Here is a 27,107-nt window from a genome sequence, read left to right on the forward strand (position 1 = left end):
GGCGAATATCCAGAGCATGGTCTGCAAGCCCGGAGTGGCTGTACTGGTGAAATCGGATGTAGTCCTTGTGTTCTGAGATTCTGATATTTGCTGTCCTGCCTGTTTGGCCAAAGTAGGACAATTTACAGTTGCAAGGGACCTGGTATACACCAGGTAGGTTTAGGGGAATTGGTTGGTCTTTAGTGGAGCAGATAAGGGATGCCAAATTTCTGTGTGGTCTGTAACAAGTGGTCAAGTCATGTTTTTTTAAGATTTTGTTGATTTTTTCCAAGGTGCCTCGGACGTAGGGAATAGTGATGGATTTAGAGTAATCTCTTTTGTGAGGGGGGGGGTAGTGGGTAACTGGTTTAAGTATTTTTTGGATTCTTTTGGGAGGGTAGCCATTGGCTGAGAAAGTGTCATGGATGCGATTTAGTTCAGTGGTTAGGGCTTGATCATTTGAACAGATTATTTTTGCCCTGTTGAATAGTGTCTTAATAACTCCATCTTGTTGTGAGGGGGGGGGGGGGGTGATGGGATTGTAGGTGAATGTATCTGCCTGTATGGGTGGGTTTTCTATAAACCGAGAAAACCAAGGTTCCATCAGGTTAGCGGGTGACTAGTGTGTCTAGGAAGGGGAGGTTATTGTTTTCCTCTTTTTCCAGGGTGAACTTGATTCTAGGGTGTTGGTTGTTTAAATGTGTTAGGAAGGAGAGGAGTGAATCCGGGCCATGTGGCCAAATAGCAAACACATCATCAACGTAGCGAAGCCATATGGTAGGATTTTGTGGGTCAGAGTTTAAGACTTTCTCTTCAAAAGTCTCCATAAAGAAGTTGGCCAAGGGTGGGGAAAGTGGTGAACCCATGGCTGTCCCCTCTATCTGTTTATAGAATTTTTCCTGCCAAACGAAATAGCCTGACTTCATCGTAAACTGAAATAGGGCTGAGATATCGGGAGGAAATTTAGCTTGGATTAGCTCTAAGGTTTCTTTGAGGGGGACATTCGTGAATAAGGAGGAGACGTCAAAACTGACCATTATGTCATTATGTTGGAGTGTAAGGTTTTCTATACTGGCTTTGAAGTGGGCTGAGTTTTTTATGTGTGATGGCCAGTATAGTGTGAGAGCGCTTTGGCTAAATGCTTGGCTAGTTTGTAAGTGGGGGAATCAATGCCATCCACTATGGGACATAATGGCACATTTTCTTTATGTATTATTGGGAGCCCATATATGCAGGGGTGGGTCTAGAGTTATATGGTTTCAGTCTGTTGGTAATCTCCACAGGCCAAGACGTGACCTTCTTAAGGAGCCTATGGAGTTTTCTAATTTGAGAGTTGGTGGGATTGTATTCAATACGGAGGTAACTGGATCGATCTAATAGTAAAGCCTTGAGCTTACCTGTGTAGTCATTAAGATTGAGTACCACAGTGGCGTTCCCCTTATCCGCTTTGGTGATCACTATTTCTTTGTTTTTCTTCAATTCTTGTAGTGACTTGTATTCACTAATGGATATTAAAGTTTATTTAATTTATATTTCTAGTATATGCTGTCAATTCCTTAATTATTAGTTATCATGTTTAACCAGTGTATAAGCCTCTCTACAAGGTATATTTGCTAAAAGTAAATTTGAACTTTTTCCTTTTTACCAAACAGAAAATAAAATTTATATTATTTCTTACACTTTTTTTTTTGCCTGAAGTACAAATTTTTTGTACTTTTAACATTCAAAACTATGACAGGGGAATCAAAAAATTGTGCCCTGCCCATTCAGGAGCATCAGGAATAAGATAGATGAAACTGTCTTACGACTGAATTTATACATCCAAAAATTGTTCGAATAAGTGAAACATGGCTGGAGAAGAATGATATCTTGATGTGAATAGAAATGGAAAGGTATGATGTTTTTCATGAGAACAGAAAACAAAAGAAGGGATGGTGGAGTGCTACAGATGATAGCAGGGGAATTATGTCTGCACAAAATGGAGATACAAGAAGGAAATGATGACAATGGTTTTGAGTCAGTAAGGTGTAAGGTAGAGATTGACAGAAGGAGATATTTAGTCAGCATGTGCTTTAGGCCAGGGAATGTGGAGGGTGGTGATGAGAAAATGTATAAGCCACTTGGGTTAGTGAACAAGGGAAGAATGATCATTATGGGTGATTTTAAATATAGTAATATAGATCAGAATAAAGAGATCGCTTTTGGGAATAAGGAAAATAAATTTCTTGAGAAATGATTATCTTAGGCAGTATGTAAGAAAGGGCATGCAATGATTGAGCATCTTAGACCTAATCATTTCATTAGAGCAAGTCATCATGAGTGGGGGGGTGTTACATTTCCCCTCCAGATGGTGAGAGTGACCATCAGGTGATCACCTGGGTGGTGGTTGCCAGACATATGAAACTTTCTGTGAGGACAGAATATACATGGGTGGTTCCATAAGTTTCCAGCCTGACTAACTTTTGGAGATGATAGAAAGAAAACAACTATGTCACTTTTCAACATAATTTCCCTTTACTTCAACATCATTTTCACATCTTTGAATTAACATTTCAATGCCCTTGAAAAAAATAGTCTGTACTTTTTGTGTGCAAAATGGCCTAAAACTACATCTTTAGGCCATCATTCAGCTTTGAGAAGAGAGTAATCACTTGGTGTTAGATCTAGGCTGTAGGGGTGGGTATTCAATCTCATGGAAGCCACAGTCCTTCACTGTAGCTTTTGCAACAATAGCCGTATGGACTGGAGCATTGTCATGAAGCATACTATTCTGCATTCATAGTGGTATTCCTTGCCTTGAAGTCAATCAAGAAAATTCCCTGACAATCCCAAAAGATTGTTGCCATGATCTTCTTGGTGGGCAAGAACATGAGTGGGGAAATTGAGTGATCTTGGCTTTTCTCGGCAGTGTTTTGCCTGGTTTGCATCACTCCATGGATTCTCTTTTGGAAAAAGGATCATAATAAAGGACCATTGTTTCATACCTGGTGACAATGGATTCCAGCACTTCTCTCTCATTCCCTTGGCAAAGCTCTAAAAATTGCAGGAACAGGTCACACAATGCATCTTCTGAATTGAAGAGAGAAGTAGTGACATCTATCTTGCACTGAACTTCATCATGTGAAGCTTCTCATAAATGATGTGACAACCTTGCTGAGATTTCTTTAAGCTTCAGCCATCTGTCATTGAGTAGTTCCTCATCAACAAGAGACATTTTCCTCAGTCATAACTTCCACAGGCCGACCATCACAAGGATCATCTTCAGTGCTCTCTTACTAGGTGAAGCTGTTTAGCCCATTCCTTCACAGTGGAATATGAAGGAGAAGCTTCCCCATACACACCATCCAATTGCTGTTTGATAACACTTGGAGAAAGCCCTTCTTTGGTGAAAAAATTTATCATAGCATGGTACTCAATTTTTAACAGTACAGCCACTTAGCATGCCACCACATGTTAGTCAAACAAGTGCTTCCAACTGAATGATGCAGGTAGAGAGTTGAAACTAGTACACTAACCTTCCCATAGGTAGTGCTATCTGACATGCATGCTTAAAATTGGCATGAATTTTGTATGTCAGGCCAGAAACTTTTGGAACCCATCTCATATAGGTACAACTAAGCCAGTGATTGTAAGAAGCTTAGGAAACAGCTTTGAGCTATAAACATGGAATGTGGAGTAAAGCTGAAAGGAGATAAATGCTGCATAGGAACTGACTAAAAGATGTTTAACAACATCAATGTGCTTTACATCATTCAAGTGGATGAATGAAAGGATTCAGAACAACATTTTTTTGAAGGTGCTGTGGAAGCAACACAACATGAATAATGGTAACATTCAGTGGTATGAGATGTATAAACAGCATGTCCTCACTTGGCAACAACAGGAAAAATTAGCAAATCAGGCCAAGAAAAATCCTATAGACACCTTCTGACATGTTGCAGGTAGAAGGAAGAATGATTATGATAAATGATGTTAATGGATGAAACTGGTAGAATAGTAACTACTGCAGAGGACAGGTGTATTCAATGAACAAGAGGCTGTTCCTGGAAACTGTATGAGGATTGTGGGCAAAGAAGTGAGGAGAAGGTTCTTTGCATGGAGAGTGGATGATAAGTAGAATGCACCTAAGAGTGTGGTATTAAAAAATTTAAAGCACAGTTTGATGACTTATATGTGTGCCTGTGTACCTTCTGCAATGAGCAGTCTTTGATTCCGTGGAGTTCTGACATTAATAATAATAACCAAAGCAAACAATCCAGAGGCATAAATCTGTTACAAACGGATAGGCATTTACGTCTCTCCCATTGTCCTAGTTTCAACATTTACTTCTTCAAAAGCTTGAGCTGAGCTGCAAACAAAGGTCAATCAACCATATGAATGGATTTTCTTTACAAGAAGAGTATTCCATAGACCTTTCTGAGCAATAAATATAAAATGTTATATTCAGGCAATGACAACCAAGGAAAAAAAGGAGTAGCCATAGTATTCAACACAAAATACGAGGCTAATCTTCGTAATCTTGGCAGTCAGTCTCAAGTAGAGCAATGTGGACAAATATGAGAATGGGGAACTGGACAATGAGACTTATTTGTGCCTATGGTACAACAGAAGGTTCTACTAAGGTAAAGTAGAGGAATTTTTTGAGGCTTTAGCAAAAGCAACTGACACAATGAAAAAGGAAAAGTTGGTCCTTGTTGGGGATCTAAATAGCAGAGTAGGAAATGATTGTCAGACATGCAAAAATATATTGGGAAAATTTGGAGAAAAGAGCAAAGCTAATAATAATGGCAAATATCTGTTGGATTTCTGCTCAGGACATGGACTGGTTATTACTAACACTATGTTCCAACATAAAAGTGTGCACAAATTCACATGGAGAGAAGAGGCAAGGAATAAGAAAAGTCTCATTGACTATGTTATTGTTGATAGTGATGTTTTCTTCCTGGTGCAGGACACCAGAGTGTACAGAGGATTTGAAATTGGAAGAGATCACTATTTAGTCTTCAGCAGGATAAAATTGAATTTCATATCGAAAAGAATAACATGTAAGAAAGTTTTAAAGCGAATAAAAGTTGAGCAGCTCTCAGATGTGAACTGTAGACTAAAATACACAAAGATTATTGAAAAGAAAATGAAAGAGTTTGAGAACAGGAATCAAACCTTGGAGATTCAGTGGCAAAATCTGAAGAAAACATTGATTGATTCTGCCAGAGAGGCATGTGGTGAGGTTGTGTGCAAGGATAAAAAAATCAGAACTCCCTGTTGGACACAGGAAGTTAAAGAGGCAGTGAAGGAAAAGAAGAAAGCATATCAAAAGTTCCTGGCAAATAGGTAAGCTTTTACTCTTACAGAATACAGAGACAAATGTAAGAAAGCTAAACAGTGTGTAAAACTAGCTAAACAAAAGTCATGGGACGACTTTGGCAAGAATATAGAAAATAAATATCAAGAAGGTGGCAAAATATTCTGGAGGTTGAAGAAGCTTAGGAATGGAGGAAAGAGTGCTGTAAAAGGAGTTAGAGATGATAAAGGTGACATGAAAACAGGAGAAAAAAATATCCTTGAAGTATGGAGTAATTACTTTGAAAAACTGCTAAATGAAACAAGCAGTGATGACAGCACAGTGATAAAAAACACTGACCAGGCATGCAGTCAGGAATACATATCCATACTTGAAGTAGAAAAAGCCATCAAAGGCTTGAAATGTGGAAAGGCAGCAGGAGTAGATGATATTCGACCAGAAATGCTGAAGTATGGTGGTATAAAAGTCTTATAGTGGCTGCACTGCATAGTTCAGAAAGCCTGGACAGAGGGACGAATTCCCGATGATTGGAGTAGAGCTCTCATAGTACCCATATATAAAAAGGGAAATAAAACTGAATGTGAGAATTACAGAGGTATTTCCCTACTGAGTGTTCCTGGCAAGATCTATGCAAGTATACTTGAGAAACGGTTGAGAAGAATTGTAGAAGAAAAGCTTGGTGAAGAACAAGCTGGATTCAGGCCAAATAGAGGCTGTCAGGATCAGATCTTCACTTTATGACAAACAGTCGAGAAAGCATGGGAATATAACAAAGATCTGTTTTTAAGTTTTGTCGATTTGGAAAAGGTATATGACAAGGTGCCAAGAGAGAAGCTTTTCAATATGCTACAGTTATATGGTGTCAATGGAGCATTATATCAAGCAATACTTAGTCTTTATTTGAGTTGTAAGTCAGCAGTTAGAACTGAAGGAAGTACAGGAAGATGGTTTAATGTTAAATCTGGTGTGAGACAAGGATGTACATTATCCCCTCTGTTATTCATTATCTATATGAATGGCATTATGAAGGAAAGTGGTATTAAACAGGATATCAGAATTGGAGATGTTAATGTCAGCTTTATGCAGATGATGTTATACTCCTAAATAAATCCACTACAAGTCTGCAAGATTCTCTGACTAAATTGAATAAATGTTGTAATAGATATGGTATGAAAGTCAGCAATAAAAAGACAAAGACAATGAAAATAGGCAGAATCATTGAAAATGTCAACTGTGTTGTGAATGGAGAACCTGTGGAACAAGCAAAACATTTCAGTTACTTAGGCACGATTTTTAGGGAAGATGGTAAATTAAATATAGAAATAGAAATAGACAACAGAATCAGCAAAGCTGGTATGGTGAGAAGTCAAGTGAATAAATTCATAATGAATAAGAGAGAAATTAGTCAGAACACTAAATAATTAGCTGTATACAAGACAGTGTTCAAACCAGTTTTAACTTATGGATTTGAGAGCTGGGTCAGAAGTAAAACACATGACTAAAGACTAGAGACCACAGATATGAGAGTCCTGAGAAAGATTATAGGCGTGAACAGATGGCATCAATGGCAATATCATATTAAAAACGAGGATATTAGGAAAGAACTTGACAATGTCAGCATCCAGGAATGCGTTAGCAGAGCTAATCTCAGGTGGTATGGTCACTTAAACAGAATGGGTGAAGAAAGATTAGCAAAACAAGTGTTCTCTGCCAGATTGGCAACAAAACGACTCAGAGGAAGACCAAGATACAGGTTGATTGATACGGTACAAAGTGCCTTAGACAATAGAAATATAAGATCAATGTTGGAGTCTTGACAAGTAACAGACTGATTTGGAGGAAAATTGTAGATAGGAAGTTAGTAATGATGTAATTTTTTTTCATATAGTACTATCATATCCTGTACACCCCTTGAGGGTACATGGCAGGAATTTGATGATGATGTATTCCATAGCTTTATATTTTCAGTAGTTACTTACAGTGGGTAAATTCATTATAGTGATGCTTGTTGTAGTGAGCCAAATGTATAAATGGTCACATATCCACGACTGTCAAATCATTTGAAAAAAAAAAAAAAAAAAATAGACCAAAAAGTAAAAGTCCTTTCTAAACCACACATTTTTAAATGCTTTTAAGAATATCTACATTGTTATAAAAACTATACTGATTAATGATTATTACTGAGATCAGAAAGAAGTACTTGTACAAATCAAAATATACTCTTAAGATTCAAACAAAGAAATAAAGTCGACCCTCACTGTAGTAAACTTCTAATGTCCACAGAAATAGTCTGTTATTTAGTGGACAGTAATTAACAAACTTATGAATTTTATAACAGCCTTGTGACTCCAGTTAGCACTTAGTAATAGTTCATCATTGTCAGTGGGTTTGTTATAATAACAACATTTGCAAGGGTGAGAGTCAAACGTAACCCAATGTAAGCACATGTCAGATGGGAACAACAGATATGAGTTGATACAATAAAATAAAAAAATCTGAACTTAACATTTATAAACATATATAGAGTTGTTTAACATATGCATACTTCCTTTTCTTTCTCTTCTTGTTTCTGATCCTGTTCTTGTTTCTTTTTTACAGCATCCTCTCCCAACCTTGCTAAAAGTTGTCGTAGCCTCTCTCTTCTATCAGCTGGTCCTTCTCCAAATAAACCTAATGTTCAGAATTTATAAGCATACTATTAATGGATCAATTACACAAAAAAAAACTCATAAAATATTTGAATAGGAAAAATACAGTATTTTGCTTAATATTTTATGCAAATAATTTTTAGGACATAAATACACATTAAGCTAAACAAGAATTGAATAAGAGGCCTATATTTAACAAGTATAAAGTATCTGTTTCATTCAGATATATTTACAAAGTTTCTTAAGTTATATACTATTAATAAAATCTACATACAGACCCTTATATGTACAATTATTATTATAATTATATAATTTTATTCTGTCAGAAAGGATGTCTAAATAAATTATCAATCTTTATTAATGAATTAAGGCAGCTGAATGATAAGAGAAAACTGTTCTAAAATTTTGATGTTAATTCATTTTTTTTCCCTTCATATGTAATGTTTTAAAATGAGATATTAAAATATAAAGGAATGTGTTAAAATATCAACATACACATGCATAGGAGTGGATGACATGCAACAATAATGAAATTTTGTGTTTATCAAACAAGAGTCTGTTTAAATAGTCGCAAACTACTCTTAAAACTCATTTTTTGTAGGACTGTTTAAATTAACCAGTTCCTGAGTTAGTTGATCTCTGCCACAGGCGAGCAGATTTTTCCCCCTGGAAATTCAAAGTCTGAAATAGTGTAGGTTCTACCCACACTATTTCAGACAAGAACATATCCTGTTAGGGTAAGGTACCAAGAGCTGGTAGCACTTGTTTGTCAGCCTCTTCATCAGTTATAGCTTATAATTAGTGATAGTCTTGAGCCAACTACTACTGATTGGCTACTGGTGCACTTTTGGAGAGTGAACTGCACACTGTCTCCAAAAGCTAGATAGGGTTAAAAGGCCTCACCTACTCTCAGCTCACCTTCACCTAATAAAAGGTGTAGCTGATTTATTTTTTTATACTGTCATTCTTGAAGACAAATCTTGCTAGCCTGGTTGGCCGAGTGGTTAGCATATCAACTTACTGCAACTACACCAACTACATTGGTGTAGTTGCAGTAAGTGGTAGTTGGTGGAGACAGAGAGTTGTAGAGTAGGTACTCTCCCTCGAGTCTTTGGACTCCCTGAAGGTGTAACATAATAATAATAATAATAATAATAATAATAATAATAAATAACCCATAACAACATGTAACTTCCTTTAAATACCTTGGGATTTTCATCACAGGAGATGGAAGAATCCAATCAAATATAAAAACAAAAATAAGCTTGGCCAAAAAAGGCAAAAAGAAGTAAAATGTTTCTTTACAATAAAAGAACCATTTTTACTAATAAAGGACTCAGAATTCAACTAAAACAGACACTGGTGAAAACATATATATGGAGCACAGCAATACATGGTTGCAAAGATTGGACTTGAACAAAACAAAACACTAAAAAGTTGGAGGCATTTGAATTTTGGTGCTGGAGAAGGATGATGAGAATTAATTAGATAGAAAGAAAGACTAATGAAAAGGCCCAAAACATGGTTCAAAAAGAGTGGTTACCACTGAACCATATCAATAAGAGAAGAGAAAGCCTAACTGGAAACCACCTGAGACATAGAGGACTGGTTACAGAAATAATGGAGGGGGAGGTGAAAGGGAAGAAGCCAAGAGGCAGACCAAGAATTTCCTATGTAAACAATTTAATGATAATAACTGGAGTCAAAAGCTATGAAAAAATAAAAAGGAGAGCACAGGATAGGCCACTATGACATACTGTTGCAATCGACCAATCTTCAGATTAATCCATCCAAGAAAAAGAAATCCCAGGTATATACAATCTACCTGTCACTTTTCCCTTTCAAGACACTGCATCCTCATACAAAATTTGCTGGCTCCTATCCACCAACCATGCTAGCAAAAGGATACCAACTAACTATCAATCCCATTCTACACAATTTCAATCATGTGATATTCTACTGAATATCTTTCCAAAATAAACAAAAATTACCATATAAGATCTCCCCTATGCAATATACACTTGTCATCCTCTAATAAAATGTAACTAGACTACTGAAAAAAAAAAAAAAACTCTCTCTTAACAAGTATTGCTTTCTAGAGAGATCCCTGTTCCTGTATGTTTGAAGTGTGGTTTTAATGTGGTGTGACAGATACACTTGTTTAGTACTTTAGCTATATTTTCATAATTTCAGTGCCATGGTCTTGTGTATTACATCATAATCAAATCCCTGCCATGTACCCTCAAGGAATGTACAGGATATGATAGTACTACATGAAAAATTTACATCGTTACTAACTTCCTATCAACAATTTTACTCCAAATCAGTCTGTTCCCTGTCAAGACTCCAACATTATCAGATCTTATATTTCTATCTTCTAATGCACTTTTTACCTTATAAATCCACCTATATTTTGGTCTTCCTCTGGGTCATTTTCCTGCCAACCTGGCAGAGAAAACGTGTTTTGCTAATCTTTCTCTCCCATTCTGTTTAAGTGACCGTACCACCTGAGATTGGCTCTGCTATTGAATTCCTGGATGATATCGGGAGGAAATTTAGCTTGGATTAGCTCTAAGGTTTCTTTGAGGGGGACATTCGTGAATAGGGAGGAGACATCAAAACTGACCATTATGTCATTATGTTGGAGTGTAAGGATTTCTATACTGGCTTTGAAGTGGGCTGAGTTTTTTATGTGTGATGGTGTATTGCCAGTATAGTGTGAGAGTGCTTTGGCTAAATGCTTGGCTAGTTTGTAAGTGGAGGAATGTCCCCCTCAAAGAAACCTTAGAGCTAATCCAAGCTAAATTTCCTCATGATATCTCAGCCCTATTTCAGTTTACAATGAACTCAGGCTATTTCGTTTGGCAGGAAAAATTCTACAAACAGATAGAGGGGACAGCCATGGGTTCACCACTTTCCCCACCCTTGTCCAACTTCTTAATGGAGATGTTTGAAGAGAAAGCCTTAAACTCAGCCCCACAAAAACCTACCATATGGCTTCGCTACGTTGATGATGTTTTTGCTATTTGGCCACATGGCCCGGATTCACTCCTCTCCTTCCTAACACACTTGAACAACCAACACCCTAGAATCAAGTTCACCCTGGATAAAGAGGAAAACAATAACCTCCCATTCCTAGACACACTAGTCACCCGCCAACCTGATGGAACCTTGGTTTTCTCAGTTTATAGAAAACCCACCCATACAGGCAGTACATTCACCAACAATCCCACCACCCCCCTCACAACAATATGGAGTTATTAAAACATTATTCAACAGGGCAAAAATAATCTGTTCTAATGATCAAGCCCTAACCACTGAACTAAATCACATCCGTGACACTTTCTCAGCCAACGGCTACCCCCTCCAAAAAATCCAAAAAATACTTAACCCAGATATCCACAACCCAACACCCCCTCCCCTTCACAAAAAAGATTACTCTAAATCCATCACTATTCCCTACATCAGAGGCACCTCGGAAAAAATCAATAAAATCTTAAAAAAACATGACTTGACCACTTGTTACAAACCACACAGAAAATTGGCATCCCTTATCTGCTCCACTAAAGACCAACCAATTCCCCTAAACCTACCTGGTGTATACCAGGTCCCTTGCAGCTGTAAACTGTCCTACTTTGGCCAAACAGGCAGGACAGCAAATATCAGAATCTCAGAACACAAGGATTACATCCGATTTCACCAGTACAGCCACTCTGGGCTTGCAGACCACGCTCTGGATACTCGCCACAGAATAAGATGGAAGAAAGCCACAGTAATACACCGTAGCAAGTTCAAATATGAAAGACTATTCATGGAATCAGCCTCGGCCCTTAGGAACATGCCAAACCTCAACAAATTTGGATGCATGAAACTGCCCCAAATTTGGGAAACTTTTATCAGAAGAACTTCAGCCCAAAGGCCAAGAACTACCAATATAGCCCACCAGGGGGCACTATCAGGACTTTAGGAAAATCCTAGCTTCCTAGCTTCAGTCTCATTTGCTGTTATTAGTACTTGTGTGCACGTGTCTTTTTAGTAAGTTCCCAAGAAGATGGCAACGTGACGTTCGCCGAAATATCGGAAAGTGTATATTAAAGTTTATTTAATCTATATTTCCAGTATACGCTGTCAATTCCTTAAATATTAGTTATCATGTCTAACCAGCGTATAAGCCTCTCAACAAGAAAAATTATTTATTTATTTAGCATATGGCTCACACATGAACAGTTACATTACATTAATCCTTAATATATAACATAGTAATAGCTATATGTAACATAATAACATAGTAATAGACATATGTACAATAATAAGACATAATAGTCATAAAAGAGACACTCAAGAATAGGCTACAACTGAATGTCCAGGTTGATTATCCAGTCAACTGCACTTAGTGTAGCATGGATGAAGTCTGACAGGTTTCCACTGTATGCACGTTGGACACATTCTGCTGTAATATTATTAATTGTCTGGCACCCCGCCAGATCCACAGTCGCACCTGGGTGAGGCAATCATGCCCCATTTGTAAAGGTGGTCTACACATCTGCCATGGTTGGTGCGGATTCGGTTAAGGGCAGACCAAGTTTTCCGAGGTAGGTCAAAGCCCGAAGGTATCTGTGTTGGGTCCACTAAATAAACACAAATAGGAAGAAAGCATACTTCTTTCAGTTTATTGATTATATGTCTTTGAAAAAAATCTTAATATACTCACAAATGGGTTCTCCTAATTGCCTTAAAGTTGCTTTGACCTCTGTATCATCAGTAGATACATTAATTTGTCGAGCCTGCAACATGACAAAAAAACAATCACTTTCACAGCAAATAGAAACTCTTAAAACATCATCAGTTAAACAGTATGAAATGGGTCTTAGAGGTATAATAGATTGTTAATTATCCATGATAACAAAAAATGAAAGCACATGGATGATTCAAACTCCCCCAATAAATATACATATATAAATGATGAAATGAGATATTTATCTGAATGTTTCAAACAAAAAATTTAAAGACTGAATGTTTCAAAGGTGCATATCACTTATATAAAAAAAAAGAAAAAACACATTTTTAATAATAAGGTAATGACAATGTCCTTTGGTTGGTTTGATATAGAGGTAGCAAGGTTTCTCCTAATAGTAGCCTGAGTTTTTTCATTCTGCAAAATAGGCAAACCAATTAGAGAATACACTCGATTCATAGCAGACTAAGCAGATCATATTATCTGCTCTAACAGGACATTAATTATGTTTTATAAAGCCAAATTATTTGGCTGTGACTAGCCATTGATCCTAACATTAATGGGAAGATAAATGAAATGTAATTAAACATTATTTTTTTTTGTAAATTTCATTATTTAAAATAAAGAGCCAAGAGGCTTCAATTCGGCGGCGTAAAAATTATTTAAATTAAGGGGATATTAAATCCCACATTATTTCAAAACCGAATAAGCATTCAAAGCATTGGCCTGGCATTGCACTACCAGGTGTTGGCTTACGCTTGGACTCGCGAACTTTATATAGTTTCTATATTCAGCATGAAACTCTTAGATTAGATTTATATCTTTGAGTTTCTTATTCGGCTTTGAAATAATGTGGGATTTAATATCCCCTTAATTTAAATAATGATTGTTCGTGATATAATCATAACCATAAAATCATAATTATTACTTACTAGTAGTATTGTTTTCTTCGTAGTTCAACATTACTACTAAACAGTTTTTAGTATTACAGTGATATTTCAATTATCCAATCCTCAATTATCCTTAACTAGCACTTGAATGGATTAGAGAAAAACTGGAATAGCACCATCTAATTAATCATATCCACAGTTACTTGACTAGCAAATCAATTTCCAATGTGACTGAATAACTGAGAGATCATAGCAGCAATAGCAGTAAAAGTAATAATTAGCAGGTTTCATATCATCCAATTTTCCAACTAAGGCTAAATCCCACATCTGATGTTGGAATGGGCTATATTCTGCCTTTTGTTTACTTCTCATTTTCATACCAATCAGAAATCATTTTTCAGCACTTTTGATAACATTTCACTAATTAACAGATCAATTTTCTGTTCCTGTGTTGACTTTCACACCTGGTAAGAAGAAATTATGACAATGTGTCCAGACCAACACATAATATCCACAGCCTCTTCACACTCCAAAAAGCTTGGTACTCTTTTTTTGTACTAAACAATACTTCTCTTCTGCAAATCTCATAATACATTTTATAAATGCCAAATCCACCAAAACACAGAAAACTGTTCTCATATCTGGGGTGATGATCCCAAAATCTTCCTGAAAATGCTTAAATGTATACAGAGGCAATCCCTCTTCTTCACCAAAAGATAGGGCTGACCTCCTGCAATCATCTTTTCCTTGAATTCCTGCATAGATGACCAAGGGAAATCATCCTACCACACCAGAATAGAAGCATTATATGCTTCTAAGTAGTTCTTCAACAAAAAAGACATCAGAAAAACTACTAAATAAGTTGGATACTCAAAACTCTGATTCTGGCGGCCTCTCTCCAACTGTTCTCCAATATATTGTGCTCCTCAGCTAACACCTGTCCTGCATCATCTCTAAATCTATTATAGAAAGTTAGTACTTATCCCAGTGAGTGGAGGCAATCTCATATACATCCTATTCCAAAAAAGGGCAATAGAAGTCTCTCGTTAAACTACCAACCAACTGCCATCACCTCTGTCCTCTACAAAATAATGGAGAGAGTCATCAACAGCCAACTTCTTCACTACTTAGAGGCTCCATTTAAACATAATCACCAGCATGGATTCTGTAATTCAAGATCCACAGCTGACATCATAGCTTACATCATCATCAATCACAGGACATGTGCCATGGAAAAGTTCAGAGAAACTTGAGCTATCACTCTTGGCATTTTGGAAGCTTTCAGCTGTGTCTGGCATTGAGTCCTGATAAACAATAGCCATCCTTTGGTCTCTCGACCACCCTCTATAACTGGGAGCCAGCTTTTTCTTTGGTCATACTCAGCAAGTCATGGTAGATGGCTGTGTGTCTTTGAGCTTCGCCACCAATGCTGTAATGCCTCAAGGCTCTGTCCTATCACTTACCCTCTTTATCTTGTACATAAATGACTTACTCACAATCACCACTAATCCTATCCATAGCTCTGTCGATGGCAGTATTCTCCATTCATCATACTTGTTTGACAACCCATGCAGTGGGCAAAGAGCGAAGTCAGATACTGGAACAAATCCTGAAATACATCCCAACTCAAAATCACCAGAGTTAAAGATCGGCACTATCAACACAAGAAGCCTGAATGGCAAAGAAATGGAGCTAGCTGAGGAATTAGATAAGTACCAGATCGACATAATCCATTCCATTTATGTGCTGTCTCCTAACTAGGAAGTTGACTACCATGATGTGAGTCATGGTTAACTATGGGCGTAACGACATGTGGTGAGGACCCTATCTCTTCCACATATTGTCATAAGTATTCATGACTGTAATCCATGTATGTTCATGGGGCTGGTTTGGCTGTTCTGAGGGACGAAAAACCTGAGTTTCTGGGTGAAAAAACTCTATATGAGACTGGCTAACTCACCTTTAGTAGAAAGAGACCAGATAAAGGTTCCTCACATCATGGATGGGAATCGAACCCAGGTCTTTCCGACCAAAGGTTTATACTGAGTGAAACAAAAAAGACAAAATCTGGTGAGATCTTTCTAAGCAATAAATACAAAACGTTATATTCAGGCAATAACGATCAGGGAAAAGGAGTAACTATAGTATTCAACACAAAATACAAGGCTAATCTTCTTGAATGGCAGGCAATATAAAGTAGAGTGATGTGGGCAAATATCAGAATCGGGAACTGGACAATAAGGCTTATTTGTGCCTATGGTCCTGCAGAAGGTTCTACTAAGGTAGAAGTGGAGGAAATTTTTGAGGCTTTAGAGAAAGCAACTGACACAATTAAACAGGAAAAGTTGGTCCTTGTTGGAGATCTAAATAGCAGGAAATGATTGTCAGACAGAAATATTTTGGGAAAATTTATGCTCGGGACATGGACTGGTTATTACTAACACAATGTTCCAACATAAAAATGTACACAAATTCACATGGAGAGAAGAGGTGAAGAATAAGAAATGACTATGTTATTGTTGATAGTGATGTTTTCTCACTAGTGCAGGACACTAGAGTGTACAGAGGATTTGAAATTGGAAGTAGTCTTGAACACAATAAAACTGAATTTCATATTGAAAAGAAGAACACGTAAGAAAGTTTTAAAGAAAAAAAAAATGATGGTACAACATGACAGAATTTCATGCCGGCTGGGGCTTCGCTCGGTTAAACAAGGCCCCCGTTGTTTTCGCCAAGGAACCAGGGCGAACAGTGAAAAGTCAGCTACTGGAACAAATCTGAAAACAAACCCCAACTCAACATCACCAGAGTTAAAGATCGGTACTATCAATGTAAGAAGCCTGAATGGCAAAGAAATGCAGCTAGCTGAGGAATTAGATAAGTACCAGATCGACATAATAGGGGTGACTGAAACAAAAAAGATCAAAACTGGTGAGATCTTTCTGAGCAATAAATACAAAATGTTATATTCAGGCAATGACAATCAAGGAAAAGAAGGAGTAGCCATAGTATTCAACACAAAATACGAGGCTAATCTTCCTGAATGGCAGTCAGTCTCAAGTAGAGTAATGTGGGCAAATATGAAAATGGGGAACTGGACAATGAGACTTATTTGTGCCTATGGTACAACAGAAGGTTCTACTAAGGTAGAAGTGGAGGAGTTTTTTGAGGCTTTAGAAAAAGCAACTGACACAATGAAAAATGAAAAGTTGGTCCTTGTTGGGGATCTAAATAGCAGAGTAGGAAATGATTGTCAGATATACAAAAATATTTTGGGAAAATTTGGAGAAAAGAGCAAAGCTAATAATAATGGCAAATATCTGTTGGATTTCTGCTCAGGACATGGACTGGTTATTACTAACACTATGTTCAAACATAAAAATGTGCACAAATTCACATGGAGAGAAGAGACTAGGAATAAGAAAAGTCTCATTGACTATGTTATTGTTGATAGTGATGTTTTCTCCCTGGTGCAGGACAACAGTGTGTACAGAGGATTTGAAATTGGAAGTGATCACTATTTAGTCTTGAGCAGGATAAAATTGAATTTAATATTGAAAAGAATAACATGTAAGAAAGTTTTAAAGCGAATAAAAGTTGAGCAGCTCTCAGATGTGAACCATAGACTAAAATACACAAAGATTATTGAAGAAAAAATGAAAGAGTTTGAGAACAGGAATCAAACTTTGGAGATTCAGTGGCAAACTCTGAAGAAAACATTGATTGATTCTGCCAGAGAGGCATGTGGTGAGGTTGTCTGTAAGGATAAAAAAATCAGAACTCCCTGGTGGACACAGGAAGTTAAAGAGGCAGTGAAGGAAAAGAAGAAAGCATATCAAAAATTCCTGTCAAATAAGTCAGCTTGTGCTCTTAGAGAATATAGAGACAAATGCAAGAATGCTAAACACTGTGTGAAACTAGCTAAACAAAAGTCATGGGAGGACTTTGGCAAGAATATAGAAAATAAATATCAAGAAGGTGGCAAAATATTCTGTAGGTTGTTGAAGAAGCTTAAGAATGGAGGAAAGAGTGCTGTAGACTAAAACTGATAAAGGTGACATGAAAACGGGAGAAAAAGATATCCTTGAAGTATGGAGTAATTACTTTGAAAAACTGCTACATAAAACAAGCAGTGATGACAGCACAGTGGTAAAAAACACTGACCAGGCATGCAGTCAGGAATACATATCCATACTTGAAGTAGAAAAAGCCATCAAAGGCTTGAAATGTGGAAAGGCAACAGGAGTAGATGATATTCGACCAGAAATGCTGAAGTATGGTGGTATATGAGTCTTACAGTGGCTGCACTGCATAGTTCAGAAAGCCTGGACAGAGGGACGAATTCCCGATGATTGGAGTAGAGCTCTCATAGTACCAATATATAAAAAGGGAAATAAAACTGAATGTGAGAATTACAGAGGTATTTCCCTACTGAGTGTTCCTGGCAAGATCTATGCAAGTATACTTGAGAAATGGTTGAGAAGAATTGTGGAAGAAAAGCTTGGTGAAGAACAAACTGGATTCAGGCCAAATAGAGGCTGTCAGGATCAGATCTTCACTTTACGACAAATAGTCGAGAAAGCATGGGAATATAACAAAGATCTGTATTTAAGTTTTGTTGATCTGGAAAAGGCATATGACAAGGTGCCAAGAGAGAAGCTATTCAATACGCTGCAGTTATATGGTGTCAATGGGGCATTATATCAAGCAATACTTAGTCTTTATTTGAGTTGTAAGTCAGCAGTTAGAATTGAAGGAAGTACAGGAAGATGGTTTAATGTTAAATCTGGTGTGAGACAAGGATGTACATTATCCCCTCTGTTATTCATTATCTATATGGATCACATTATGAAGGAAAGTGGTATTAAACATGATATCAAAATTGGAGATGTTAATGTCAGCTCTTTGCTTTATGCAGATGATGTTATACTTCTAAATAAATCTGCTACAAGTATGCAAGATTCTCTGACTAAATTGAATAGCTGTTGTAATAGATATGGTATGAAGGTCAGCAATAAAAAGACAAAGACAATGAAAATAGGCAGAATCATTGAAAATGTCAACTGTGTTGTGAATGGAGAACCTGTGGAACAAGTAAAACATTTCAGCTATTTAGGCACGATTTTTACTGAAGATGGTAAATTAAATATAGAAATAGACAACAGAATCAGCAAAGCTGGTATGGTGGGAAGTCAATTGAATAAATTTATATGGAATAAGAGAGAAATTAGTTGTATACAAGACAGTGTTCAAACCAGTTTTAACTTATGGATCTGAGAGCTGGGTCAGAAGTAAAACACTTGACCAAAGACTAGAGACCACAGATATGAGAGTCCTTACAAAGATTATAGGCATGAACAGATGGCATCAATGGCAATATCATATTAAAAACGAGGATATTAGGAAAGAACTTGACATTGTCAGCATCCAGGAATGCGTTAGCAGAGCTAATCTCATGTGGTATGGTCACTTAAACAGAATGGGCGAGGAAAGATTAGCAAAACAAGTGTTTTCTGCCAGGTTGGCAGGAAAATGACCCAGAGGAAGACCAAGATATAGGTGGATTGATACGGTACAAAGTGCTTTAGACGATAGAAATATAAGATCTGATAATGTTGGAGTCTTGACAAGTAACAGACTGATTTGGAACAAAATTGTAGATAGGAAATTAATAATGATGTAATTTTTTTCATGTAGTACTATCATATCCTGTACACCCCTTGAAGGTACATGGCAGGAATTTGATGATGATGATAAAAGTTGAGCAGCTCTCAGATATAAACTATAGATTAAAATACACAAGCATTATTCAAGAGAAAATAAGAGTTAGAGAACAGGAACCAAACCTTGGAGAGTCAGTGGCAAAGCCTGAAGAAAACATTGATTGATTCAGCCAGAGAGGCATGGGGTAAGGTTGACTGCAAGGATAGAAAAATCAGAACTCCATGATGGACACAAGAAATAAAAGAAAAAAGCATATCGAAAGTTCCTGGTAAATAGGTCAGCTTGTGCTCTTAGAGAATATAGAGACAAATGTAAGAAAGCTAAACATTGTAAAACTAGCTAAACAAAAGTCATGGAAACTTTGGTAAGAACATAGAAAATAAATATCAGAAAGGTGGTAAAATATTCTGGAGGTTGTTGAAAAAGCTCAAAAATGGAGGAAAGAGTGCTGCAAAAGGAATTAAAGATGATAAAGGTGTCATGAAAACTGGGGAAAAAGATATCCTTGATGTATGGAGTAATTACTTTGAAAAATTGCGAAATGAGACAAGCAGTGACAGCACAGCGGTAAAAAAACATTCAACAGCATGCAATCAGGAATACATATCCTAATTGTACCCTCAATATGTATAGACATATTGAGGGTACATGTCAGGAATTTGATGATGCAGTGCACATATATCACAAGCTTCAAAATCATCGACAAGTGCCTTAAACATTGATCTGTGTACTATCCTTCAATCTGGTCATGTTCAGTGCCACCAAAACAGTCTTGTCTCTTCTCTTGAAAAAGAATCTCAGCTCACATTTCCCTTACCTTCAGTAATACACAAATCACCACATAAGATCGGATCTCTCTCTGCAAGGAGCAGTGACAGAACCATATTAAACTGAAAATATTAGGAGAGATACCCGATGTTATTAGCATTCAATAATGCACAGCAAAACAAAATCTCTGATGCAGTTAGCAAAATTAGTATTTGCTTTGAGGTGGCAGGATAGAAAAGATATGGGTGGCTTGATGCAATTAGTAGTGTTGTGCAGATAATGAAATTCATGGCATGCTGGCCAAAATGGATAAGAGAGGAGGAGGAGGAGTGTCAAATACAAAGTATGGAGCAAATCTGAAGACAAGTTGGAATGATTTTAAATAGATGGGCTGCATTTGAATGAATTTGGTATTTGACATTTATAATGATGCTTTGAAAAAGAAAGAATGGACAGAGGAAGGATAATGTGAGTGGATAAGCACTGGAACTGGAAAAGGAAAGTTGGATAAATGGATGAGAGAATGATTATGGTAGAAAAAAATGATAGAATTCATAAGAGTAAGGCAGTAAATGAGAGTAACCAATGGAGAAATGAGAATAGTCCTAGCAGGGATAACAGTATGGAATAGCAGTTGAGGTGTGAGGAGAAATGGTGTAGATGAGGTAACCTTGAACAAAGTGGGAGAGGTATAATGATCGTAAGAGAAGACTGGCAAGATCATGGACTGGTAAAGCAGTATAACAGAATAATGATATAATGTTATGTGACCTGTAATGAGAAGTTCTTGGGCTAAGTCATTGGCCAATTTAATAAGTAGGAAAACCAATACTGTCTATTATGGATCTCAGGGTATATTATTCTGTTTGTGTATTTTAGGTGACCTATAAATCTGTGGAGGTCTAACATTATATGGTTTAAGTTTTTGGATAGTTTCAAGAAGCCAAGATACAATATAATTTAATAACTGTTGAGAGCTTTTTTTGTTTGTTTGTTTGTTTGGGTAGAGTCTGTGTCAATTAGGTGGTATGTAGCTCTAAGCAAGATCAACATTTTTTTTTTTTTTTTATCATATTCAAAGCAATCAAATACAACCATATCATTACCCTTATCTCCTTTTATGATGAAAATATTCTGATTTTAGGTAGCTTTTTAAGTGCTGTGTTATGCAAAAGCTAAATTTCTTTTCAGTCTTTACAAATTTTAAAACATTGGCAAAGTGTGTGCATGGAGAGGTAAGAGGGGGTGGGGACGGCTGTAGATGCTTCATTCTATGTTTGCCGTAATCAGTAGACTAGGTATTTCCTTTGGAGTTATGGCTGAGACTGAAGGTATTGATAGCTTCTTTCTTGAGTTGAAAGGACAACTGGTTAATTACAATACTTCCAGAGGTATTTGAGGCTTATTTATCTTTCTGGTTAAGTCATCAAATTTTTGGATGTGGCAGGGACTTTCACTTTTTTTAATGCTTTCTGTGCTGAAGCATCAAATATATTAGAGAGAGAATCATTCAAAGCTATGTGATCAACATACTTAATGGCTATTCCAGTGGTTGCTTTGAACTCTAATAGTGCATGATTTGTGTGTTGTGAATATACATACCAATCTTCTCTTTTCTCCCTGATGATGTCCATGCTACAACGGATGAAAACATATTGGATATTTTTAATACATTTTATATTTTTTCTAGTGGTTGGCTGTGTAAATGTTCAGTTTAGAAATATGAACACACCCTTGAGATCCACAGCAGACAAAACACTTAGTTCAAGAGCTCTTTCTCATTACAGACCACACGTCTTCCCATGTTAAAAACTTTGTGCTCTTCAAATCTTGCTTGTCAGATATTATTATTACTATTAAGAGAGACTTCCAGTGAGTCAGGGACTCATCAAGGGAGGTCACATACTACACGCACCATCTATCACACTTATTCTTGAATTCACTCACAACATCCAATGGCAATCCATTCCAATCACGCACCACCCTATGAGAGAAAAATCTACCCCTCACTCCCTTCTTAGCGGCATTCATTCTCAGCTTCCAAGGATGCCCTCCTTTCCTCAATGGCTATTCTAGTGTCCAGTCTACAAATTCTCAATCTCTCTTCATAATCACTATTCCACAATCCTGATATAATTTTTAACACTCTCTCCAATATATCAGAATCACAACAGAAACCAGGAGACCAGACTTGCACACAATAGTCCAAGTGAGATCTTATCTAGGCCTTGTAAAGAGGCAAAATGACATCCTTATCTTTACATGTGAACATTCGTTTCAGCATTGCAATTATCTTTTGAGTTGTATTTGCAATATTTGCTACATGTCCCCTGAACTTCAACTTCCTATCTGCTAACACTCCAAGATCCCTAGCCTCGTCGGTTTCTTCTAGCATAATTCCAAAAATATAATATGGCATTGGATATATAATAACACTGAAGTCAATGACTTCACATTTACTGACATCCATTTTCCCATACCCACAATTCCAACCTATTCAAATCATTCTGCAAGTACTGCATGTCTGCAGCGTTCCTAATTACCCTACCTATCTTTGCATCATCAGCAAATAGGTGTATGCCACTTGTCAAATCCTTCCCAATATCATTAATGTCATTAATTAACAGATTGAATAACAGTGGACTAAGTACTGATCCTTGTGGTACACCACTGGTTACCTCAAATATTGCAGACTCACATCCCCTGTATACCACTTTTTGATACTTATCAGTCAGCCATCCATGCTAATATTGTATAACCCAAACCCATATTCTCCAATTCATGCAACAGTCTACAATGCTGTATTCTGTCAAAAGCATTAGCAAAATCCAAAAGTATCATGGTGTATCCATTCCCCTTGTCTAGTTCAATGGTAACATCGTTATAGAATGTGAGCAAGTTGCTAAAACATGACCTTCCCTTAGTAAACACATTTTGTTCATTGCAAAGTAGAGATTCACTGTCAACCCATTTCTGAATGCGAGTCCTAACCAATTTTTCCAAAATCTTCATCATCACTTCTGAGATATTAATTGGCCAATAGCACCACCTTTGTGCAATGGAATTACCATACATTCTTTCCATTCCTGTGGAATCTTCCATGTGTTGAGACTCATATTAAACAGCCTGGGCAAAGAAATAGCCAGTTCAGCTGAACACTCTTTTAGCACACGTGCTGATACCCATCAGTCTGTATTGCTGAATTCTTATTCAGTTTGTGCAACAGCTCTAATACCTCATCCTCATACACCTGAGTTTCATCCAATGAAGAGGTAGCAGTGAGCTCAATATTGCATACACCAGTTGATAGCTTTTAACAAAATGGGCACTCATTAGTTGAACAACCTCTTTTGCATCTGTAACCCTCATGTCATCTGCATTTATAAGTTATTCTTTCATATTCATTCTTTCTTTTACTTGCATCATATTGATAGAATTCTTGTGGGTTGTCTTTAGCAAGCAGAGCCAGTTTCTTTTCATACTCAGACTTTGCTTTCTGTACAACACTTGTGACTATTCTAGCCTGCTGCTTATAACAGACATCATCCTTATGCACACAGTATTCCTTCCACGTCATTCTTTTCTTATGAATCTCTTGTTCAACTCTTGCTTAAGATTACACACATTTGACTCCTACCCTATTTATTCTTCAAACTCTCAGGACACATTCTGATATCGCATCATTTAAGTATTGTTTAAATGTTTGCTATGCACTGTCGATATTCTTCCAATCCAGCATCTGATCCCATTCCAATGAAATCAGTTTACTCCTCAGTTAGTCATAATTTCCTGCTTTGTACTTCAGCATGTAAACTTTTCTGAATGGAACATTCATAAACTTAGTCACTTCCCAAGTACTGTATGATCGCTGTCACCAACTTGAGGCAGAATAGTTACATCTTTAACCTAAATGCCCTATGATACTATAATCAAATCTAACACTCTTTGACCTCAAGTTCCTTCTGCCACATGTTGCTTGAGGAAGTTGTCCCGCAACAGCTCAATAAATGCATTTTCATTCTTCTCATGAGTTTCTATTGCTACCCAATCAATATTTGGATAATTAAAGTCACCCATTATGATTACTCATTTTGTGCTCATCTTTTCTATTTGGTGATGCATTTCTTTATCACTAGTAACTGATCCACCAGGTCTGTAACAACACCCCACTATGTAATTGATCATGTTAGATTCCACCTCATACCAGATGGCTTCAAACTCACTGCCACATGAAATACTGTTAGTAGTAGTAGTACTATAATAATAGGTCTGGTCTCAACACTAACTGGCTTCAAGTCATCCGATATCATTAGCAGCATCCCCTCCTATCCTTCCAAAAAATACTGTACCCTTTACACTCAATACCAGTTAGTATGTCAACAAACTCTACCCCTTTGTTTCTGATACTCCTAGTATTCGTGTACAGACATAATCTAACTGCATGTTCTAATTTGCAGGTATTCTTCTCTAGTGCCTTATACTCAAAGATATGGAAATCATGTTCAGTTTTGATATAGTTTCCTTATTCACCAATATACCCCCCCCCCAAGAGAAACAGCAAAAATCATTCATACTTCCAACCCCCAACATGTCTGCCTTATTCATTTTTACTATGCACTCTGGTTATTTTACATGATTGAGAAAACCTACAAATAGAATGAAGGAACAGTCATGGGTTCTTCTCCCCCTCACCACCAATCTTTTCATGAGACATTCTGAAAACACCACTCTAAATACTGCCCCTCTCAAACCCACAATATGGCTATGCTATGCTGACAACGTATTCTCCATCTGGCCACATGAAAGGAATATTTTTAGCACCTCAACAGCCAACATCCAAGTATCCATTTTGTCATAAAAGGAAAATAACTGTTTATCCTCTTGACACTATAATCATCCTGCTTCCCAATGGATTGTTTATCCCTTTCTCTCTACAGAAACCTAATGTTAGTGAAAGGTACATCCATCAGCTATCACACCACCACCACACCTTCCAGTAGTATAGTGTTATCAAAACCTTAGCTAATATAGCTAGACCATCTGATTGGATCATGTTAGCCTTTCCACTAAATTCCATCACATTCGTAACATGTTAGCCTTTCCACTAAATTCCATCACATTCGTAACATGTTTTAGCCAAAAATCTGCAAGATTTCTTTCTGAATGTGAACTAGCCATTATCATGTTCCAAAGATGCACACAAAAATTACATAAGAAATTAAGAAAAAGTCATGATTGTTTATTGTTGATAATGATGTCTTCATACTGGTTCAGCACACAAGAGTATACAGAGATTTAAAATAAGGAGTCAGCAGTTAAACTGAAGGTGAGTAATATGGGTAGATGATGTAACATCAGATGTAAGATAAGAATACACACTAAATCCATTTTTATTCAGCACCAACATGGATCACATCATACGAAGGAAAGCAGCATTAAACCTAATAACAAAAATGGAATTGTTAATCTCAGCTTTTACTTTATCTGGATGATGTTACACTCTTAAATAAATCGAGTAAAGGTCTGTAAGGCTTCTTAACTAATGAATAACTGCAGTAACAAATCTGGCATGAAAATAGGCAGGAACATTGAATGAAAACATCAGCATCCTAAATGGAGAACCTATAGAACAAGTAAAATATTTCAGCTATTCAATCATTTTTCAGTTTTTATTGAAGATGAAAAAATAAATATGGAAATAGACGACAAAATAAGTAAAAGCTACTACTGTGGGAAATCAATTGAATAAATTTATAAGGAGTAAGACAGAAATTTGTCAAAACATCAACTCACTATATACAAGAAGGTGTTCGAACAAATTTTAACTTATGGGTTTGAGCACTGGGTTAGAAAAACACTTCATCCAAGACTAGGGATCACAGAAATGAGAGTTCTGAAAAAAAAAAAAAAAAAATTAGAATCAACAGACTGATCATTAATGGCAGAATTGCATCAAAAATCAAGATATTAGGAAGAAAGCTGACACTATTTGCATTCAGGAATACATGACCAGAGGTAATTTCAAGGGTATAATAACTTAACAAGAATGCAGAGAATAGATTAGCAAAACAAGTTTTATGCTAGGATGGCAAGCAAAAGACCCAGAGAGAAACCAAGATCTGGGTGGATTGATGCAGTTAGAAATGCCTTAGTTTCTGGGAGTGAATATTGTCGTCCAGTAGCATCCTCTAGCAAGAGGATTGCAGCTCTTCTCCATTTCTCTCTGTCTGTCGCCTCCATCATTCTTAAACCAGTCTTCCACGATGTCATTGAACTACTCTCTAGTTGGTCTTCCACGTCTTCTCTTCCCCTCAACTTTTCCTTGTAATATAGTTCTTGTCAGGTGTCCCGAAGAACCTCTCAGAAGATGTCCTGCAAATCTGGTCTTTCTTTGCATAATATTCTTGAGCAGTGTTCTTTCCCTCCCAACTCTTCTTAAAACTTCTTGATTTGATATTCTCTCTGTATAGCTAATCTTTTTCATCTTTCTATAACACCACATTTCCAATGCATTAATTCTTTCCATATCTCTCTTTCTGAGTGTCCATGACTCACTTCCATAACTCGCAATACTCCAAACTGTTGCTTTAACTATTCCAATTCTAACACCTATTTTAATATTCTTGTTTATTAAAATTCTCTTCTTTCCATAAATGCCGATTTAGCTTTGCCTATTCTATTTCTAATGTCCAACTCTGAAGTTCCTTTCTTTGAGATTCAGCTAACTAAATATTGAAATCTATCCACGTATTCTAAAATCTTTCTTCCACATCTTATCATTACATTATCTCCTATTTTTCTGCCCATTATCATTATCTTGGTCTTCTTTGTGTTAATCCTTAGTCTGTACTCTTTACAAGAGTATTCAATTCTTTGAATAATTTGTTGTAATCCATTTTCACTTTCTGCCATCTCCACTACATCATCCACATATCTTAAGTTATTAATGATTCTTCCATTTATTTTTATTCCTTCTTCTATATCCTCAAGTACCTCTCTAAGTATCTGTTCACTATAAAGGTTGTCCAATATAATCTCTTTAAAATTTCCAAGTCATAAGA

General features: G+C 36.7%; 1 protein-coding gene across 1 annotated transcript in view; it reads right to left on the reverse strand.

Annotated features, from left to right (window-relative positions):
- Window positions 1–27,107, reverse strand: part of LOC150103723 (U4/U6 small nuclear ribonucleoprotein Prp4-like) — a 112,601-nt gene that overhangs the window by 68,625 nt on the left and 16,869 nt on the right. Inside the window, exons 4-5 of the mRNA XM_090397062.1 lie at window positions 12,641–12,713; window positions 7,827–7,951 (exon numbers count right to left, since the gene is read on the reverse strand). Coding sequence (XP_090253188.1) covers window positions 7,827–7,951; window positions 12,641–12,713 — 198 coding nt within the window. The remainder of the gene's footprint in view (window positions 1–7,826; window positions 7,952–12,640; window positions 12,714–27,107) is intronic.

Source organism: Typopeltis vanoorti, chromosome 8 (assembly GCF_054136105.1).
Source record: "Typopeltis vanoorti isolate ZY-2024b chromosome 8, IOZ_Tvanoo_1.0, whole genome shotgun sequence".
In the NCBI taxonomy this organism is placed as follows: domain Eukaryota; kingdom Metazoa; phylum Arthropoda; class Arachnida; order Uropygi; family Thelyphonidae; genus Typopeltis; species Typopeltis vanoorti.